General features: G+C 36.9%; 1 protein-coding gene across 2 annotated transcripts; it reads left to right on the top strand.

Annotated features, from left to right (window-relative positions):
* Window positions 1-456: 456 nt before the first annotated feature.
* Window positions 457-22,464, top strand: golga3 (golgin A3). Of its 2 annotated transcripts, none has more exons than XM_051892624.1 (24): window positions 457-563; window positions 1,917-2,197; window positions 4,336-4,602; window positions 5,785-5,897; window positions 6,572-7,281; window positions 7,393-7,504; window positions 8,112-8,418; window positions 9,029-9,231; window positions 9,796-9,933; window positions 10,024-10,185; window positions 11,641-12,009; window positions 12,100-12,177; window positions 12,812-13,075; window positions 13,690-13,784; window positions 14,103-14,319; window positions 14,518-14,661; window positions 16,239-16,436; window positions 16,643-16,759; window positions 16,879-17,018; window positions 17,321-17,453; window positions 19,129-19,251; window positions 19,358-19,522; window positions 19,633-19,787; window positions 20,301-22,464. In XM_051892624.1, exons 2-24 carry the CDS (start codon window positions 2,065-2,067, stop codon window positions 20,470-20,472), a joined length of 4,515 nt encoding a protein of 1,504 aa, XP_051748584.1. In that variant the 5' UTR covers window positions 457-563; window positions 1,917-2,064; the 3' UTR covers window positions 20,473-22,464. The 2 variants fall into 2 exon arrangements, with proteins under 2 accessions (XP_051748584.1, XP_051748585.1); XM_051892625.1 differs by having other exon boundaries at window positions 4,336-4,479.
* The last annotated feature ends 237 nt before the right edge of the window (window positions 22,465-22,701 follow it).

Consider the following 22,701-nt stretch of genomic DNA (forward strand, 5'->3'; position numbering starts at 1 on the left):
TGTGGTTGTTAAGGATAATTCAGTCAAATGAGCCTTTTACCCCGGTGCACCTTTAGCCCCGTTGTACCCTATCCCCCGGTTTCACAAACTAGGCTTATTGCATGTTTGAGCTGTCTTAACAGAAAGCAACTTGCACTGACATATCTTAAAATACACCATTGTTGTGTCTCAAGATGCACACAGTAATGTTTTTATAAGGCATTTTTATAAAAGCTATTTAAATGCCCTAATTAAACAAAGGCCTAATCCTGGTTTAATTTAAACCCTGTTTGTGAAACCAGGCCTGTATTTTTTAGATCAGTACATCCACAATTGGTCAGAAGTGAACGATTTTGATATTTATCCATAAATAATATATAAAAGTATGCGTATTAACTGGTTATTGTGATATTAGATTGTTATAAATAATATATAGGGGATTTTAAAATCTAGATGCTTTTGCTTCAATGGCTACGCAGCAACTCTACGCGGAACCTTTATTGTTGAGGAAACCGCTGTGAGACGGATCTGTTTGAAGGACGGAACCTAAACAGCCACGTAGTATAGGCAGGAGCACGTCTAAGGTTAGTGCTTAATTACTTTTTTATCGTCTCTTCTAATCACCATGCTAATTATTCACCATTTCACGTGACGATTGCTATGCAGAAACGTGGTCGTGTGTCAGTGTCATGCATCATTTGCTTAAGGTTTTAAGATGTCGTGCGATGTGGCTAAGTAGCTAAAATGCTGATGCTAATGAGATCAGAGATTTATAATAATAAACTCACTTTGACACTGTATCGCTAGGGATTTTTCACTTTTTACGTGCTACTGATTATTTATTATGATTAATGTGTTTGTTGCTGTGCTTTCATTTTCAGTTCATTAACGTTACACTAAAAGAAGAATCATTACCTCTATGTTGAAAGTGACAGTTGATCAAAAATGCTGTTGACAGCCTGATCTGTCTGTATGTGATTTTGAGAATGACGTGTATTTAGGTTGATTTTAAAGTAATGTCAACTTCGTTTGCATGTTAGATGTCTGGTAAGTGTCTTAAATCGCACTAGTCTATAGTTAGACTCGTGTTGATGGTTAGTCTAATCATCCAGATTTGTGTGACACAGAAATCTCATTCCTCCACCATAATGATGTGTCACAATGTGCAATAACAACAACAACGCACTAAAACAGTATAATAGTCCTATCCTGCCTATCATGACACTAAACTATAACAACTAGGATAAAACAAACTACAATGCTGAAAAGTGTATATAAGGAAAAATATACGCAGAAGTGTATATATGAAGGATTATATTGTTAAATCTCCTGCTTTCATTAGTCATAAAATTGATTTCTTTGCCTATGGCTCAGTATGAGTCATCACCACCTGTCAGCAATGATGCAAAAATAATGTGTCCAATATTTATTATAAATATTGACAAAAAAAAGCATTGACTTCAGTGAGTGATTTTCCCCTTTTATTTTCCAAAATGAAGTGGTGCAGCTTAGTGGGCTGGTATGTAAAAGGTTTTAGGTTCAAATCCCATATTTGTAAAAAAACAAAACAAAAAAACAACAATGTCTGTTATTTTTAGCAGAACAGAGAGAAAAACAATTTGTAGCTTTCAGAAGGCACTTTATACAAACACATGACAAAGAAAGAATTAAACAACTAGTGCCACTTCCATTAACAATGATATACTTTAAGTATGTCACCATTGTGCCCTTGATCAAAACATTTAATCTTAGATTGCTTCAGGGCAAATCTCCCTGTAATTATCATAATGTCAGATGATTTAGATAGAAGCATCAGCATCATGACTAAATGATAAATTACTTATTAATCATTGTTGCTGCTGTTGATTTAACTGTGCAATGAACCTTGAACGCTTCTTAAAGTATGGATGACTTAAAGTAATGTTTTCATTCCTCAGGTTCACCAAGGACCGAAGCCGTTTGAACCATCCAGGCCAGCCTACAGTCTCAACCAAAGTTTACCGAGCATGAAGTAAAGGTGAATTGCACTAGTGAGGCCCAGCTCATTTTCATGGATGCTAGAACAGCATCTGTATTTCAAGAGATATGGAAAATGGAAATAATGAAACAGCCTCAATTGAGGCCATCCCTCAGCAGCCGAATGCGCAGCATTTGGACAGCAATACTTTAGAATCTCTGAAGTCGGAGAGATCACTCGTAACGGAGAAAATCCCTAATGGTGAGTGTTCTTTTGAGATTAAATTTGATGGATGATGTTCTAAGTCAGGGGTTTTCAAACTGGGGACTGGGGACCCCCAGGGGGCGGCAAGAGTGTGCTAGGGACTGTGGAAAAGTTTAGAGAAAAACAAAATTAATTTTTTAAAATGAATTAATTAATGCTTTTAATTTAAAATAAATTGCATTTAAAAAAAAATGATTTACATAAAAAAGGTTGATTTAAATAGCTAAATAATTAAAACTATTAAAATAAATAAACAAAAAAAATGCATCTAACAGTACAGTACTATAATGAGTAGATAAAAAGGAAATGTAATGTAAAAGAAACTAAATATTTTACACATGTTTCTATAATATTTTATAGTATAAATGGGGTCTTTATACATGAAAATATGTAGCTATAATTGAGGTCTCTCACATGAGGATGGGGGTCATATTTGGGGATCATATTTGGGGGTCCTTGGCATCTAAAAGTTTGATGTTAGATGACTGGATAAAATGATAGATGGGTAGATGATTGCAGTTAGATGACTGGATTCATCAACATTGAGGCTGTTTATTTGTACTTTCCAATTCATACTTTCCCTTATGTGTATAAAAATGTACAATTTATGCTCAAAATGTGAGCGTATACAGGATTCGCTGTTAAGCTTGTCTTATGAGAGTTGTTTGTTGTGTTCATTCAAAACTTGGCAAGATTTTAAAGTGAACATTTGCTGTTTACTGCGTCACTTGGCTTTGAGATGTTTTTTCTTCCCACTTTTTCAGTGCCATTTGTTACCTTATAAAGAAGCTTTTTTTCTCTGGATATATCCACAAACTTCCCCCGCACTTTCAGTGTCAGTTTCCTGAACTGTCACTGTAGCTCGATTAAGCTGTTTGACTTGTTCTGCAAGACTTGCCCACAGGAGAACATTCAGTTTATGCTGCTCTCTAATTATGAATGTTGTGAATGACCAAAAAGCACCAATCCCAACCTCATAGCATTGCGCTTTGTACTTTAAAGGGGCGCAAAGTAACATTTTACCCATAACTAAAAGAATAATGCTTTAGACAGATATGTTCAAAATAATGTCCATTGTCCACATGAGGAGAAGATGGTCCCCCTTAATGGTGCGCTGTTCGCTTTATCTCGGTAATGGACGCTTCTGTCTGTGGAAGAAATGAATCACGGATGACAGATATGTCTATGAATGGGCCATTGTTTCTACAGAATTGTTGGTAACACTTTACAATAAGGTTCAGTTTGTTAACATTAGTTAAATGCATTAGTTAACATGAGCTAACAATGAAAAAATACTTCTAAAACATTTATGAGCATTTTTAATGTTAATTTCAACATTTACTAATACATTATAAAAATTGAAAATTGTGTCTGTTATTAATATTATTTCATGGAATTGTATTATATATTTTATTAACTAATTTTAACAAAGATAAATTAATACTGTAACAAATGTATTGCTCATTGTTAATGTTAGTACATGCATTACTAATGGGACCTTATCGTCTTGCGTGTTTTTGCGTGGAGTGATGCTTACTAAAAAAAGCATAAAAAAGTGCTCTTTTGGGTAATATATTTTTTAAAATAAATTGTATTTTATCACATTTTTACTTAATTTTAATCATTTTAAATACAACAATTTTAATTTAAAACTCTTTTGTCAGTGTTTAATTTTAGCTAGGCCTACAGTTGTTAAATGACCAGTCAGTAATTTGATTTGGTAACACTTTATTTTAGTCGTTACATGTAGTTACTATAGTAATATACTATAAATTGTACATAATTACATGCAACTAACCCTACAACAATCCTAATCCTAACCATAACACAATAGTAAGTACATGTAGTTAATTAATATTTCTCAGTACTTAAATGTATAATTACACTGTAACAAGGACACCTTAAAATAAAGTGTAACCTTTTATGTTTCTGTATAGCATGTAAGTATATAAGTATTTTTCTGTATAGTAGTACACATAACAGGTCAGACCGAACATGACTGAAAGTTGTAATAAGCCAAAAACCTTTACTTTTGCATATGTCATCCATGCTGATAGGTAATTATTGGTCTGTAAAACATTAAAAAACACCTGTAAATGTAAAGCTCTTTTCTGAATCCCTTTACTTTGTTGTAGGTCATGTCAAAGCAGAGCTGTTGCCAAACGGAGAGGCCGCGGTGCAGGGTCAGGAAGCTCACGGAGGCAGCACCCCACCTCTGGCAACTCCTTCACCGGGCAGCCGCCTTGCCGACTCCCCCCTGAGCGCAGAACTGGATCCAGGTGTGGCCTCTTTCCCTGACAGCCTAGAGAAGTCTGAGGCAGCTCTTGCAGAGGGCTCTGTTCACAAGGGTGACGCATTGCAATCGCTCAGACTAAGTATTCCTATGCAGGAGACTGAATTGTGTAAGCATACGATATTGGATAACCCCCCCGAATCACCCTCTTCCCTTCCTGTTGTGTTGTAATTCCCCTCAGTTTGGCTTTTGAGGCTGATTTAGGCTAACCCTCCCCGTTTGGTGTACCCTGTTTTTTGCCTGCTCTTCCGTTTTGGCTTGCTGGGAGATTTTAGTGGGAATCTCTCCATTGCATAATGTCCCCTAATTAATTAATTAAAGGCTAATTAGTCTCTCCTGTGATTGTTGGTGCTTTGATTTCTGACAATTCTCTGCTGGCAATACTGGGGTTGTTGTGCTGGTTGGTGATTCAGGAAAAGTTAAGCTTTTCTGAGAACAACATAACAAGATGCACATTGTCTTGCCAGTAAGTCAGTTTGGCTTGGATGTGAAATATGGCTGAACTAATAACTAACTGACGCAGAAACTGAAGTGTGCTTTTCTCTTTTTCTGACTAAGGCAGATGGAATGGCTCATTATGGGTTGCAGAGTTCACATGGTGTTTGCTCTGCCAGGACAAGCATGAAGCTTCACTCTTAAAAGACTAGGGATGAGAATCATGAGACATTTTAATGATTTTAATGGTTCCGTTTCCACTTTACAATTCCCTTAATGATTGTAATTACTGATTCTTCTAGTAATTCTGCTCTGGAAAATGCTCAGCAGCCTGGTTATTATTAATTTCAGATTTTAAAAGAGCAGTAATAACAAATCAGATATTATTATACAGTTCCAGCAACACCACAACAAAAAAGAAACACATTACCATATTTATTCATTCTAGTAACTTACTTATGTAGACTCGTACTTTAAATTTAGTTTTTCTGTGAGGCCATTGTAGCAAAACATATAAGCCACCAAAACAGGCATTTACACAGAACTGTTAATTGCATTAAAATATTAATAATGTGCACAAACAAGATACTCGCTCATCATCATCACAACTGTAAAAAGATGACTGTGCAAGTTCTTGTATTTTTTAAAAATGGAACCAGTTTTCAGTTTCCATCCCTAGAAACAGCATTGTCAAACAAGCATGTTTCAGGATTGATGAGTTGTTATTTTCTCATATAATCAATAGCCTGTTGCATTCAATCCAATACAGCTTGGTTGACAATATCTGAAATTTTCACCTGCCTATTTTTATGTAGCAAGAGTTTTTGTGCATTTATTGACAGTGTCTTTCTTGTAGCTTCAAAAGAGCCATCAGTGGAGATGGAAAATGAAGAAAAAATTCGCCAGGAAGCTCGACGGCGTCTGGAGGAACAGCTCAAACAATACAGAGTACAGCGGCACACAGAGAGAGTGAGTCAGCAAATGAGAGCTGTCAGTTTCTATGAAATGACTGATATTGAATTAAATAAATATAGTTTGCCAAAAAATGAAAATTTGCATCATTTTCTCACCCTCATTACATAGGACTTTCTTTTTTTTTTCGTGGAGCAGAAAAGGAAACTGTTTCCTTACGATGAAAGTGAATGAGAGTGGACACTGTCCACCACCAAAAATGACAAAAAAGCACCATAAAAGTAGTCCACATTTCTTGTGTGCTATATTTCAAGTCTTCTGAAGTCATAATATAACTTTGTGTGAAAAACAGACCAAATTTTAAGTCATTATTCTCTGAAACTCTGCCATACCTCTCAAGTTTATTTAAATATGGCACATGAAGAAGCATTACACTAAATTGACGATTGGTGTATTTTAGTTTTTTTGAGGGTTTGCTATTTACCATTTATTTATTTATTTTAACATTCTTATTTGTGTTCCTTGGAAAAAAACAAAGTCAAACAGGATAGGAACAACATGAGGGTGAGCAAATCATTTTTGGGTAAATTATTTCTTTAATATTAGCTATAGGTGGACTTGATGGACTTAATGTTAGACATAGATAAACTGTTCAATGTTTGTCCAGTGTTTGCTACTGTTTCCTGTTTTGCATATCTTATGTTTAATCGTCATTTCTTTGTCTCGTTCAGACCAAGCGGTCCACTCCTAAGAGCCGCCAATTTAGCACTTTGGACCCAGAGCTCATGCTCCATCCTGAGGGTCTCCCAAGGGCCAGTACCGTTGCCATGACTAAGGAATACTCTTTCCTGCGCACCAGCGTTCCTCGTGGTCCCAAACTGGGAAGCCTGGGAATCCCTTCCAGCAAAGAGAAGAAATCCAAATCATCTCGGTCCAACAAGATCCACTCTCTCGCCGACTACAAAACTTCCGAATCTGACATTAAAAGCACAGAGGCGCCTGGTGGGGTAGTTTCTGCGTCTACCGACTCATCGTTTAGCTCGCTGCATTCCTCCATCAGCTCAGTCTCCACCATTTCACAAATCAGCATCAGCTCTGAGACCAACACCCATTCAGAATCATCTCAGCTTATCAGAGACAACGTCTCTGAGGTGGATGGCAGCGAATCGGGTTTCAGAGCTGATGGCAATGATAGCGATAGCTCATCCTATAGTAGTGTGTCTACTACAGGTACATTTAATATGTTAGCTGCAATAGTGAACAGGCCGAAGGCTCCATATACTGTTGAAGGGAGAGAGATTGCTGCAGAAGCCATGGGCCACTTTCCATCACTGCAGGAAGTCCTGCAGGCAGCCACTGACGAGAGACACATGGAAGAGCTGGAACAGGAAGGAGAGGGCAGCGTAGAGCCTCGCAGTCGCAGAGACAGCTTCTCCAGCAGGTATGGACCCACAATTTCCTCCGGTTAGTCTATCCCCTAAATATTTTTAGACCTTTTGGAGAAACCAGCCCATTAAACCTTCATGATGACTGCTGAATTGTGCATTTTTAGTGTGTCATATGGGAGTTCTGTGATGGGGACTCATGATGAGATGCTGCAAGTGCTGAAAGAGAAAATGAGGTTAGAAGGACAACTGGAGTCTCTTTCCTCCGAGGCCAATCAGGTGAGTTAATAGTAGAGTCTCAGGTATTCGTCCAATATTTGCTACCTGCTACAAACAGAATATATGTCTTTCTATTTGTGGTCAAATGATATGGATTTTTTAAATGTCTGATGCCCATATTTAGAGAGCAGATTAGTTTAAATATTTACAGTTAAGTAATATTAATTAACTACATGTACTTATTGCTATAGAGCTACAATTAGGGTTTGGTTTAGTGTTTGTTACTTGTGATTATGCATAATTTACTACTATTACTATATTGAGTACAAGTAATAACGTGTAACTACGTCACCTTAAATTAAAGTGTTACCTGTTTTAATTATTGATTAGAACATTTATTTGAAAAAATAATGTATAAAAATTAAGATTTTATTTAAAAAAAATAATAATTCTTTCCTGTAACCCTATTATAGTATTTCACCAATAAAACCATTTTTTAAATTTTTTAATATAAATACAAATGAAAGGAATCAGTGTAACCAATGGTCTTACTGACCTCAAAGTTTTGAACTGTATATGTGTACATATTTATTAATTGTTATAAATATACTTCTTAAAAACATGGTTGAAACTACATGGATCATCTAAAACCGTCCTCCATTTCCAGGCTCTGAAAGAAAAAACAGAGCTCCAGGCACAGCTGGCGACCGTAAGTGCTCAGTTGCAGGTCCAGGTGGAGCAAAGCCAGGCCAGTCAGGAGAGGCAGAGCACCCTCACCTCTGAGGTCACCACGCTACGCTCCAACTGCTCTGCACTGGAGAAGGCTATGGTGGATCTCCAGGCCAATCTGGAGGGGAAGAACGCCAGCCTGGCCTCGCTGGGCAATGACTTGCAGCTGGCTGAAGAGCAGTACCAGAGGCTGATGGTCAAAGTGGAGGAGATGCAGCAGAACCTGAATACCAGGGACCACACAGGTAAGGACAAAGTGGTAGATTTACATGTCAGTCTCAATGTATAAACTTTACATGGTTACTGAACTGAACCAACACTGAACTAACACTATTGTCTTTGTAGAGCTGCTTTACTGCAGAATTTAAATTTGTCTCATATTTGATGAAGTTTGCATCATTGATTCTGTTATTTTCCTGCTTATTTCTGTAAAACTGCTTTGAAACTTGACTTGACTGTAATTACTCAGAACGGTTAACTTGGTGATATCGCTTTTGCCCACTAGTACCAGTAGATTTTAGTAAATTTAGTGCACAGGGAACTATTTTGATTACGGTTTAAATTATCTAGTAATTGACCAAAATATTGGCCAAGGTGATTGAATGGCCATTATTTGGCCATTTTTCTGGTTTAAAAAAAACCTGTTGAAAAACCTATATCTGTGCTCACTTGACTGGTTAACATACTTGGTGACTTAAGTCTGTACTTCTGAGTTCATGCTCAAAATATTAAGTGAAATATTGAATAAATATTTAGAATATACATAATATTTATAATAATATTAACAGTTAATTAATAATAATAAGTATCAAAATCTTTACATAGCTTTCTCCTGTTTGTCATTTTTCCACTTAGTCTCTGAGTTGCGGCAGCAGATGGGAGGCCTGCAGACACAGCTTCAGCGGGTCCAGAGCGAGAGGAACGCTCTGCAGAGCAGACTGAAGACCTCACAGGCAGAAGTGGACTCCCTGCAGCAGCTCCGCCTCTGGTACCAGCAGCAGCTGACTCTGGCACAGGAGGCACGTGTGCGACTGCAGGGAGAGATGGCAAACATGCAGGTATAATGGCCCGCTGTGATGGAATATAAATTTGTTTTCCCATAATATGTACACTACCATTCTCAGTTCTGAGTCGGTAAGATTTTTAAAATTTATTTGAAAGAAGTCTTACAGTCACCTAGGCTGCATTTATTTGATCAACAATACAGTAAACATGTAGAGCATTATTACAAAATAGCTGTTTTCTATTTTGATATATTTTAAAATGTAATTTATTCCTTTGGAGGCAAAGCTGAATTTTCAGCAGCCACTACTTCAGTCTTCAGTGTCACATGATCCTTCGGAGATCATTCTAAAATGCTGATTTGTTGCAGAAGAAACATTTATTATTATCAATGTTGAAAACATTTGTACTACTTAATATTTTTGTGGAACATTATCAATGCCTTTATCGTAACTTTTGATCAATTCAATGCATCCTTGCTGAATAAAAGTATTCATTTCTTTCAAAAAACACATTGAACTCAAACTTTTGAATGGTAGTATATGAATTCAAAATCCTATGTTTAGCAGAAAGCGGAATGGCCATCTGTAGTGTGCGTTTGTTTGTATATTTACTTTCAGGCCGGTCAAATGACTCAGATTGGTGTGATGGAAAATCTGAAGATGGAGAATGTTACTCTTTCTCACAAACTCACAGAGACGAAACATCGCTCTATAAAAGAGAAGGAACGGATTGCTGTACAGCTACAGAGTATAGAGGTCTGGCACTATATTTTATTTTTTACTTAATAAACAAGGAAAAAGCTGAAGAATGACACACACAATAATAATAGGCTGATTCTTATCCAGGCGGACATGTTGACTCAAGAAGCAGCCATACATCAAATCCAGGAGGCAAAGACGATGGTGGAGGAAGATCTTCAGCAAAAGCTGGAAGAGTTTGAGGAGGAGCGAGAGCATCTTCTCAAACTTGCCAATACAGCCACAGCACTGGAGAGAGAGCTAGAGCAGGTATCTAAACCTAACCTTTTTTACTCCAAAGCCCCCCTTCTACTCTAAATCAATACTGCAAGGCCCTTATACTGTACATACGCAGACTCCCTCTTCAGTGTCTCTTTCCCAGTTGTCTTTACCTTTACCTTAGTGTGACACTGGGTTGCCTTATCCAATTAAGAGATGTAGTTTGTATATAGTGGTTGGATGTTTTGAGCCGCCGTTCAGTCTGTATTTCACACAGCGCAATGAGAAACTGCTTGCGCTGCTCCGAAACAATCAGTCACAGAATACGAGCGAGGTTGTGCTTTGATCATTTTTAATTTAATGCATTAACAATGAAAGTAAACAATTATAGGAATGTATTTAAGTTAATTTTAAGTCTCGCAGCCCCACTGGAGGATCACTGAGGCCCCTCAGCAGGCGAACCCCTTATCTAAACGCTAGCATGCACACACACACACAGATGTAGGTTCGAACCCATCAGCAATGTGCTTTTGAACAAGACCCTTAATCCCAGGTTGCTCAATGGGGACATTCTTGTAATTTATTTTAAAGGGTTAGTTCACCCAAAAATGAAATTTCTGTCATTAATTACTCACCCTCATGTCACCCCAAACCCGTAAGACCGTTTATCTTCGGAACACAAATGAAGATATTTTTTATGAAATCCAAGGTTTTTTTTATCCTAAATAGTAAGCAACGAAATTACCACATTCAAGGTCTAGAAAAGTAGCAGTGTTATGAATGTTAATGTTATGAAGCGACAAGAATACTTTTTGTGCGCAAAATCAAAACAGTGTCAGTGCATTCAAGTCAATAATATTTCAGAATATTAAGTCAAAAGGCGACAGTGGCAAGGAACCCAAACTCCATCGGTGACAGAAATGGAGAAAAAAAAACTTGGGAGAAACAAGGCTCAGTCAAGGGACCAGTTCTCTGGACGAACAAACATGGCGTGGTTTAATTCCAGGCTACATCACAAGTCAGATTGTGCATTGATATCATTCAGAATATTTCATCCAGTTCGATCTGCTTGAAGATCAGGATACATTTCGCCAGCATTCGGTGGGAGGGGAGTTGAAGATGGCCATAGGGTCTGTGCTGAGGACTTGTATGGTTCTTGTGGTCTTTGCTGAGGATTTGTGCCGATTACTGTAGTTGACAAGGTCTTTGCAAGGGATTTGTCTCTATGGCTCGTCTAGTTGTCATGGTCTCCTCTGACATTCAAGGCTGTTGTGGTCATCTCTAGGTGCAGGTCCACCATCTGGTCTGAATACAGACCGGATTCAGCGGTGTACTGTAACCTCAGGATAAGGATGAGACAGACAGACTAATATTAATGTAGATGCCATTCCTCTTACAATGTAACAAGTACATTGGATGTTGTGGGAAGTGTTCCCAGTTCTGGTTGACCTAATTTATGCAGCCTACTCAAATTCGACTTAAATTCTCAAATTCTTCTCCATCCAGGTCAAACTCATTCTCTCCCAAAAAGACGCCCAGCTGGAGTTGTTACAGCGTGAGCACCTGGAGCTGATGAAGCAGCTCACCACTACTCAGGAGACCCTCCAAACCAAAGAACAGGCCCTTAATCAGCTGGAGGCCCGTTACCAGGAGCTCCAGGCCCAGCTGGAGGAGCTACAAACTGACGCCACAGTTAAAGAGGAAACCCTGCAGTATCTCCAAAATGAGAAAATAGTCCTGGAAGTGGCTCTGCAGGCAGCACGGGCAGATAAGAGCGAGCTGGATGAAGGAGCAGAAAGGCTTGGAGAGGAAGTGCTGGTGGCCTCGGACACTCTTGACCAACTTAGACAGGAACTGCAGGTCAAAGCAACCCAGGTGAGAGGTTTGAATTTGAGTGATGTGCTTTTTTGTAACTAGAACATTAGGATGGGTTTAGATTGCATTTTTTCTCTTTCTCTCCACAAGATTGAAGCTCTACAGCAAGAGAATGGCACCCTCAAAAAACAAGCACAGAAACTGAAAGAGCAGTTCATGCAGCAAAAAGTAGGTGGCCCCAAAATTTAGGCTGAAATTTAAGATTTATGTATTTGAATTGCATGTAAAATTTCCATTCATTCAGATTACACGGTTTTAAACTAATAAATTTAATGTGATGCATATTTGTCAGTCAGACATAAACTAAACAGGTAAGAAACGTAAGATTTCTGCACACAGATAATTCATGGCATATTTTATTATTAACTAATTGCTTCTAATTATTTAAATAATCATATTTTCAAAATGCATTTAGTAAAATGGCTTAGAATCAGCATAAATCTGTTAACTGTGAAAACAATTCAGTTAAAAAGTATAAAAAAATACAGTTAGCTGTGGAACAAGCAATATTCAATTAGTTAATGTGTGAGACTGAAACAAATTGGATTTATTGATGATAAATATATAAAACTGTTTATTGTGTATTTAAAATACATTCAGTTTATTAGTACTATTATAGAAATCTTATCACTGGTTTCATTTATGTATGACTGACAGATATGCAAAATTTGTTTGTTGCTGAATAAGACTAGTTGTGAGAAGGTTCTTCCACAAAAATATGCTCCTAATGCTTGTGAATCAACAAAATAGTCAAATAGGATTTGGTAGAAGTGTCCTTGATCTACTGTACTCTTTCCTGCAGGTGATGGTTGAAGCTTACCGGAGAGATGCCAGCTCCAAAGACCAGTTGATTTCTGAGTTGAAGGCTTCTAAAAAGCGTCTGGTGACGGAGGTGAAGGACCTGAAGCAGGAGCTGTTAAGAATGGAGGGAGAAAAGAAGAGCGCAGAACAGGAACAGGATCGCCTGCAGAAGGAAGTGGAGAGAGTCCAGCAGCAGATGAACGGCCTGGAAGCCCATTTACAATCCGTACAGACAGAGAGAGACCAACTTGACTCTCAACTGCAGGTACACACCTACTGCATTACTAAGATCATCTCGGTTGCAAGGATACAGCCTTTTTCCTACATAGTCTACTGTTCAAATGGTCAGTGATTTTCTTTTTAAACAAATTAATACTTTTATTCTGCAAGGATGCATTAAATTGTTCAAATGTGATGGCAAAGACATTTATAATGTTACAAAAAAATATTTTTAAATAATTGCTGTTCTTTTGAACTTTCTATTCATCAAATAATGCTGAAAAACATGTACCAGGGTTTCCACAAAAATGTTAAGCAGCACAACTGTTTTCAACATTGATAATAATAAGAAATGTTTAGCATATCAGAATGATTTCTAAAGGATCACGTGACATTAAAGACTGTAGTAATGGCCACTGAAAATCCAGCTTTGCCATCACAGGAATAAATTACATTTTAAATGTATTGAAATAGAAAATCAATATTTTAAATTGTAACAATATTTCACAATATTACTGTTTTTACTGTTATTTTGGTATAAATGTAACCTTAGTGAGCTTCAGAGACTTTTTCAAAAACATTAAAAAGTATTACCAACCTCAAACTTTTGAACAGTAGTGTATATAGCATATTTTGACACTCTCCATGTTGTTGCTTCAGTCCCTTCAGTTTGATCAGAACCATCTGGCATCAGTGACCGAAGAGAATGAAAATCTGAGGAAGAGGATTGAACAAATGCAAAATGAAGCCAAGTCGTGAGTCACAATCACACCGCCTCTACTGCCATAAGGGTTTCCATAGTGATCGCTGCTCATTCTTTGACATCACTGATATGTGATGTGACATATAGACAATAGTGCCGAAGTGTTCCACCAGTTGTACGTGTTTGCTTATGATCTTGTGTCTCAAGATTAAAGCACAGAGGATTGAGATTCCTTAAACAAAGGAATTAATAATTCCTTAAATAATTATTAAACAAATTAAAAAATGACCCTGAATGTTTAGAGGAACATATGATGGTGAAATGTACCAAAAATAACTTGCTGTTATGCATCTGCTCTTTCCTCTTCCAGGGCTATCTCAGAGCAGAAGGTGAAGATGAAGCGTTTGGGCACAGATTTGACCAGTGCACAGAAAGAGATGAAGGCCAAGCATAAGGCCTATGAGAATGCAGTTGGCATTCTGAGCCGCAGGCTACAGGAAGCTCTCGCTGCCAAAGAGACAGCTGAGGCTGAACTTGACAAACTCAGAGCTCAAGTTTCAGAGGGAGGAAATAACCAGGAATTTCAGGTAAACTAGTAGTGATGGTCAACAATATAAACATTAAAACGTTAAAAGAGTTGCATACATCCTGAAAGCATTGGGACACAATGATTATAATTCTTTCGCTGTTAAATACTTGGAAGTATTGCAGTGGTGCCGTGAGTAACTACAGTGTATCTTCTTTTCTAATAACTGATGTGTTTTTTTTTTTTTTCATTGCTTCAGGCTAAGGTGAAGTCCCTGCAGGGAGAGCTGGAGACAGTGAGTCAGAGTAAAGCCATGCTGGAGAAAGAGTTACAGGAGGTCATCAACCTCACCAGCACTGAGCTGGAGGAATATCAGGAGAAAGTGATGGAACTAGAAGACGAGGTGAGAGAAAACTTATTAGTTAATTACTTTAGTTAACATGAACTAAAAATGAACAATACTTCTACAGAATTTACTAAACTTAGTTAATGTTAATTTCAAGATTTACTAATACATTATGGAAATCAAATGTTGTATTTGTTAACATGAGTTAATGCACTGTGAACTAACATGAACAAACAATGAACAACTGGATTTTTATTAACTAACATTAACAAGGATTAATAAATACTGTATTGCTCATTGTTAGTTCATGTTAGTTAATACATTAAATACATAGTTCAGTCATGAAACTCTAGATGGCGCAGGCTGATGGGTCCTTAACGCAAGCTGATGATAATTAAAGCATTAACTACTTGGCACAAGCTGATTGGTTCATGTCACTTCTGCAGCCAATGAGCTTGTTGCTCACACACTTAAATGGCTGGTTACATTCACTATAGCAGTTTGCAGCGCGCTTCAGAGTTCCTCTAAAACCCTCCGCCTTCCCAGCTCCACCTGTATAGATCTGCTATGGGTTATTGATATATGCTATTTGTGCAGCAGCGCTATGTCTTACTCGCAGCAGCGTATCGGCGTATGTATTGGCAGTAACAAGTTCCTGTACTTGATCTGTACTGCAGCAGCAATAATCTACAACAGCAGCAATTCAGCAACAGCATAACAGATCTATTCCGAATACAGACCAAATACATTAACATTGTCATACACATTACCATGCTAAAAATTTGTCATGATTGAATTGTTAACCAATGAAATCTTATTTTAAAGTGTTACCCTTATTCCTAAAAGCAAATAAGACACTTGTTCAAGACCAGGTTTAATTTAATCTAAATAGCAACCTGTATGGTTTAGTAACAATTAACATGTTTACATGCACATCCTTTTCTTAGTTCAGAAAATTGTAGATAAGCTTTTTTCTGAAAAAGATGTTTGCTTGCTAAATAAATATGCTACTATTCAAAAGTTTGGGGCCGGTGAGATTTTTGTGTATTTTTGAGAGCAAAATATGTATATATTTGATCAAAAATACAGTAATTTTTTTTTTTTTTTTTTGTGTGAACAATTATTACAATTTGAAATAACTGTTTTTTTAAATATACATTTTAAAATGTAATTTTCAGCTACCATTACTCCAGTTTTCAGTGTCACATGATCCTTCAGAAATCACTTTTGGTCAATTTAATGTGTCCTTGCTGAATAAATGTATTTCTTTAAAAAAAAAAAAAAAAAAAAAAAAAATCTTACTGACCCCTTTTGAATGTTATTGTACATGTAATTTTTTCCCTATTATTCTCTTGTGATACTAGAAATTCATAGTAATTCTGTTATAATAATACTGTTTGTAAAAAATAAATGATCTCCTCCTTGCTCCAAAAATGTATTTCACTGATAGTTTTTATTTAATTATAATTCAATGTATTTTTTTTTCATGGAATTTTAATTAAATAATTAATAATTCAGTCATTAATTCCATGTAAGTGAGTTCCACATAATGGACAGTCCATTGCAATTTGTGGAAGAAGTGGTGCTATCAAAATTCAAATTAAATGTTTTTTTCACTTTTTTTTGGCACACAGCTCCAAGAATCACGAAATTTTAAAAAGAGAATTCGTCGCCTGGAAGATGCTAATAAGAAGCTTGCACTTGAGCTAGAGCATGAGAAAGGGAAACTCTCCGGGCTTGGAAAATCCCACAGTGCATTGCGGGAACATGCTAATATTCTAGAGGCTGCACTGGCAAAGAGAGAAGCAGATCTTGTCCAGCTCAACTTGCAGGTGTGAAACGACATGTCATGTCATGATTTGACAAAACTTTAATCAGTGGAATTGAATATTTTTTTACCTTTTTTTTTTTTAATATATATATATATATATATATATATATATATATATATATATATATATATATATATATATATATATATATATATATATTACAAATTTTTGTTTTGTTTTAACATCTCTGTAATCTTTCACCCCAGGTTCAGGCAGTATTAAAGCGTAAAGAAGAGGAGGACCAGCAGATGAGACACTTAGTGCAAACGCTGCAGGCTGCTCTGGAGAAGGAGAAAATAAAAGTCAAGGATCTGACAGAGCAGGTTAATATATGGTTTAACAGCTGCATGACATTTCCAGTTTCCTTTGAGAGCTCCCGAAGGCTTTGGTTTATTTTGTTATGTGCAAGTGTGTGACCTGTGTGTTTGTATTCTTTGTTCAGGTGGCGGAGGCCAAGCTGGAGGCAGCCCATAACCGCAGACACTACAGGGCAGCCATGCTGGAACTCAGCGAGATCAAGAAAGATCTGCAGGCAAAAGAGGAGCTTGTCAAAGCTCTGCAGAAAGAGGCTAAGACACTTGCGTAAGTTTTCCAGACATATATTATAGTTTCACAGCTGCCTCGGAAACTCATAATATGGAACTGCTGCCACATATCAAGAGATCTTAATGAGGTCCAGCTATTCTAGAGTGATGTACTGATGGTTGTAAGATATGTGAAGAACTGTAAATGCAGCGATGGAGATCAATGCCTAAATTGCTTGATTAACTTCTCTGATTTATGATAATGAGCAGATGCGAGTGACTTCTCAGATTTTTTTTTCCTCTGTCTCTCTCTCTCTCTCTCTCTCTCTCTCTCTCTCTCTCTCTCTCTCAAACTGATAGAGCTCAAGATGAGAAGCACTCTGAGGAGGTTTCTCATTTCCAGGAGGAATTAGCTGATGCTCACGCTCAACTCCAGATCCTTCAAAAACAACTTGATGATGCGCTCAACAAACAGCCCCTCACTAACCAAGAGGTACAGTGCGGCTTTGTTGTAAAATCTAGTCAGCTACCTCGCTGTTTGAAGCTTTTCATAGAGCCTCTTGCAATATATCCTGTTATGCCTTAAAATGCTGTCTGGGTAGGCAGGTTGCAATGTTTCAGAGCCTGGGTGAGAATTAATGTTAATCAGTTAAGCGCAAGAGTTGGATCCCCATTCATCATTGCATAAAATAAACTGTATTATCGCCAGGTGATATATTTAGAATTGGATATATAGTACACATACAATACAGTACTCTCGTGTAAAGCAATATATACTGTATGTAGACAGATATATATCCAACTTTATTCACATACAGTATACTCACATAAAGCAATATATGTTATATAGCAAATCTCATCTTCATGAATAGGGGCTTTCGCACCAGAGGAACCTTTTCATAGTTCCTAGAACTATTGGCTGAAGTACCCGGATTTTGCCGTGTTTGCAGCGCAGGAACTAGAAACGATTTTAGTTCTAGGAACTCCTTCTGGGGGAACTAAATTAGCTCCAACTTCAGAGTAGGGTCTAAACCAGCTCTATAGGAACTATCAGTGACGTAAGTTGACGTTGATTGTTCAAACGCATGTCAAACACAGGCACCCGGCATTTTTAAAAAGCCGTGTAAACATATTTACTTCACAAACATGGAAAACGGCGATAACGGCATTTACCTGCTAACTTCAGAGTTGTGTTCTTTTCTCGGCCTCGATGATATGTAATACTGAAGGGGTCATAGGATATTTCGTCTCTTAGCCCCACTTTTTGCTCTTTCAGTGGCGTAAATAATGCATTTACATTACATCTCCGTTATCTCAAAACCCACAACACAACAAACACAGCTCGGATCACGGCATCCTCCATTCACTGGTTTTTAGCGTTTGTAAATGCCGCGCTTAAAGACTCTGCTGTCGGCCATAGTTCCTATTCCCGGTGTGAATGCAACCAGGAACATGGCTCGGGGAACTATCCTAGTGGCTAGGTCCTATAACTGAGTTCCTAGAGCTATTTGTCGCAAAAGCCCCTATTGTTTATATCGTTGCAAAATGTAAACTATATAATCTCTCAGCTCTGTATATAAATTTGGATAAATAAGTATACCCAACTTTACTTGCATACATGCAGTAAATGTTTATCATTACAGAATGTAAACCATATTATCGCTCAGCTGTAATCTGCTAAATGTGATATTACAATATTTTAAACATTTACATCAGGATTTTCTGTAAAGCTGCTTTGAAACAATGTGTATTATGAAAAACGCTATACAAATAAATTTGGCTTGATGTTACCTTCATGGCTTCAACAAATTAGTACTAGTAATTTTAAGTAACTAGTCATTTTAATTTTAAGCTTTTACTAATTTTACTACTAATATATTCATTTTAGGGGTAGATAAGGCACAAAAAGTTGCCCTTTTAAGGGTTCTGTCCCAGTGAGGGTACACATTTTTGAAAAAAAAAAAAAATAAAAAAAAATAAATAAATCTCAGTTAAATTTTAACAACATGACAGACATACCATAAGTTAGTTTCATTCATGGCTTTGAAATATTGACATTTTTTTATGTCTGTATTATGTCTGTATGGAGAAAAACAAATGAAAAAAAAAAAAAAAAAAACCCTTCACTACGTTTATATCATATAAGCTGTGTTCCTGTCTCTTTGAAGGTGGAGGATTTGAAGTGGGAGGTGGAGCAGAGGCAGCGGGAAATTGAGACGCAAAAACAGCAGCTGGAGATGGTGGAACAGTGTCACCAGAGAGAGATGGACACCCTGCAGGACATGCTACAGGTGAGCTGCTTTGTTCTACACTTCAGTCAGTTCCTAATGTGAGAATGTGTATTATGATTATTTGCTTCTAAATTCTGGGCTTTTTTTTGTTCACTGCGATGTGTAGAGGATAAAGGTGGAGCTGGAGATGGTGCAGGAGGAGCTCAACGGCACGCGGAAGGATAAATTCATGCTGCAGGCTAAAGTGGGAGAACTGAGGAGCAGCATGAAGACTGTTCTTCAGCAGAACAACCAGCTCAAACAGGACCTCAAAAACAGCCGGCTCAGAAAGGTAAGACTAATGCTCATTTTAATTTAAAATTTAGATGGTGTGTAAGTTTGTGATATGTGTATAAGTGTGTAATGGAATATTTTCTCTCAATGTTTCTGTCCCCGCACCAGCGGATGGAATTAAAGGGGGAATCGACCCCAGTGACGCCAGTAAAAATCCCAGACTGCCCTGTTCCTGCTTCACTTTTGGACGAACTGTTGAAGCCCTCAGCATCCGTCAATAAAGAACCTCTCAATAACCTCCACAACTGTCTGAGACAGCTAAAGTAAGTCTTGCATACACACACACACACACACACACACACACACACACACACATATATATATATATATATATAAATTAGTCAAACCAAAATTTATTCAGACACCTTGAACATTTCATTCATTAATACAGTTTATTCACTATAGTTTAACATTTTTTTTTAATAAAATATGACAAGATATATATATATAATATGAATGGTAGTGTATACATTTATAATTTATATTGTAATAATTTATAATTATATAATTGATGTAATATATGTACAATTTTTATTTGTATTGACAAATTGTTTGTTTATTTTGCCTTTTTTTATTTATTTTTTTTTTTTTTATAAATATATCTGATTTAAAAAAATAATAATAATAATTGGAACTAATTACAAAAAAAAATTGCTCGCTCATACTTCTTTTCCACATATTTCATTATATAAATAAAGCTACCACAATCACATAACAGATGGCATTGACCTTGTGGGCGTCTCCTTTCTCACTCATCTGATGGTCATTTCTCATAGGCAGGAGATGGACAGCCTTCAGAAGCAGATGGAGGAACACACGGTCACGGTGTCATCATTGGCCAGCGCAGAGGAGGAGCTCCAAAAACTAGGGCTTCATGATGATATCAGCAACGATTCATCTAATAAAGAAGAGAATGATGAGATACCAGGGGAGATGCAGCCCTCATAATACACAAAGAATCCTTTAAGACACTGACGAGAGTGTTCGGTTTTAACTTCATGGGCACTTTTAAGTTTCTTTGTTTATTTCTTATCAACTGCCAACATTTGGCTTTATCCCTACCTAACCAAGATTGTTCGGGTGAAACAAAGTGTTTCTTTATACCACAGCTTTATTTTTGGGGGGTCATTTTGGTGTTCGTTTATGTTGTAGTTACTTTTATCACTATTTATTTTCAGTTTAACGAAAGAGAGCTGCTCTCTCTGTCTATCTGATCTGTTTATCTCGCTTGCAGTTTCAAAGTAGTCACCCACCTGACGTTCAGCTTTGATTTAGTTTTCTTTCTCATCTCATAAGAGGTGCAGAAAGAGGTTTGTGAGGGCTACTGCTAGGCTGCTTAGTCCTGCAGGAGTGAAAAAAAAACACACACAAATGTGAATCTACAGCAGACATCCAGGGACTCCAGTGTTATAGTAACTAGTGACGTATTGACCTAATTGGTCGGGTGTATATTCTACATATCCATCTGGTGGTAGTTTTCACTTCCTGCATGGATAATTTAGCAGCTGAACTGTTCTTCCATTCCTCTGTGCCTGTGAATGAGCTGACCTCTCATTCCATCACTGGACAGATGCCTGATCTAGAGCTGTTCCCTGCAATATAATGCAAATACTATGGAAAAAAAACAAAACAATACAAGGCCCCATATCAAGCATTTTAAAGCACAGATCAACCCAGAATGTTTTGTTTTTCCAAAAAACAGATTTTAAATCTGCATTCTTAGATTTTCCAGGCCTCAAATCAAGTCTAGAGCGATGCCAACTTAATGTCTACATGCACTCTGCACTGTGTTCTGCGTTACCCATTAGTTTAGGTCCTCTGTTTTGTAACACATTGTAACGGGACCTTGAGGATGCGCTTACAATATTATACTTCACGTCACAGCCTCTTTCTGATTCAAACTCAGGACCTGAAGCCCCAGGAATGTAAGTGTGGGACTAGGAAAAGTGACCCTTTTTGTACAGGGTATTATCTCATACATCAGGCCATCCAATATCAGCTAGTATCTGTTTTTGTCTACGGTTTGCAGATGTGAGATCCCATGCAAAAGGTCTTGATAACGGCTGTCGGAGTTCGAATAGTTCTCTTTAGGGCTGCGCCTTAAAATTGATCCAATATGGAAACCTTTAGATACTACTAAAAATGTATAGCTTGAATGAACTTATAAATAAATATTTCTGTCTGAGAGATCTTGGGAAATAATGTAAAGTAGGTTGAATGTGCTCTTGAAAGCGGCATTGAGTGCGTTGTTGTATGTATATTTATAATATATGAAAGGTGTTGACTTATATTGCACAATTGATGAAAGAAAGCAAGCTTACTGACTTTCAGGTATGGACAGATGTAAAATATTACTTTTTGATGGAAAAATCTTGCCATTTTTTTTGCCCGTGTTTATATGTTCACTTATTTAAAAACATTTTGCATCCCAAAATTCTCATGGATAGTTTGTCATTACAGCCTTAATTATTGGAGATGTATGCTACTATATTTTGAATAATGTATTTTAATTAGGTGTAATATTTTTGTCTTTCCCCTGATGTGTTCATTTCCCAAACTCCATCTGTTGATTGTTTATGTGGAGCTGGACTTAAAATTGTAATTGGCTTGAACTGTTTTAATTGTGATCTGAGGTAATGACATTGATCTCCATGTACAGTGATAACCTTAATACTGCTTTAAATGACATAATGGGAAATGAAGCTTTACACGCTAACATGTACATTTATATTCAAAGGATTAATACATATTCGGCAAAAGGGAGGAAACGGTTTTTAATTCACTGAAAACATACTGTGTGTTAATTACTGTACTGACTAAAAGCACGAGTTTCTGTTCAATGTTTACAAAAAAAAGTTTGACTTTTAATTCTTTGCTTGCTAAGCATTTTTATGGGATGTACCATATTGAGTGTAAAATATAAATCATTCTGTAAAATGATCACATCTTGTCTTCTCTTCCTATTCAGTGTTATTTAGATGATAATTTAATTTATGAAAAAAAAGTACAGGAAATTCACAATTAGATTCCAAATCCATATTATATTATTACATTACATTAAATTACATTATATTAATGTTGCTTGAAGACATTCTGTTTTGTATCATTTTAATAATTAAAAAGCAATATATTGGCAGATATAATTTGCAAATTGTCAGGAACTGCCTACTTTTGCTT

Source organism: Ctenopharyngodon idella, chromosome 5 (assembly GCF_019924925.1).
Source record: "Ctenopharyngodon idella isolate HZGC_01 chromosome 5, HZGC01, whole genome shotgun sequence".
NCBI lineage: Eukaryota > Metazoa > Chordata > Actinopteri > Cypriniformes > Xenocyprididae > Ctenopharyngodon > Ctenopharyngodon idella.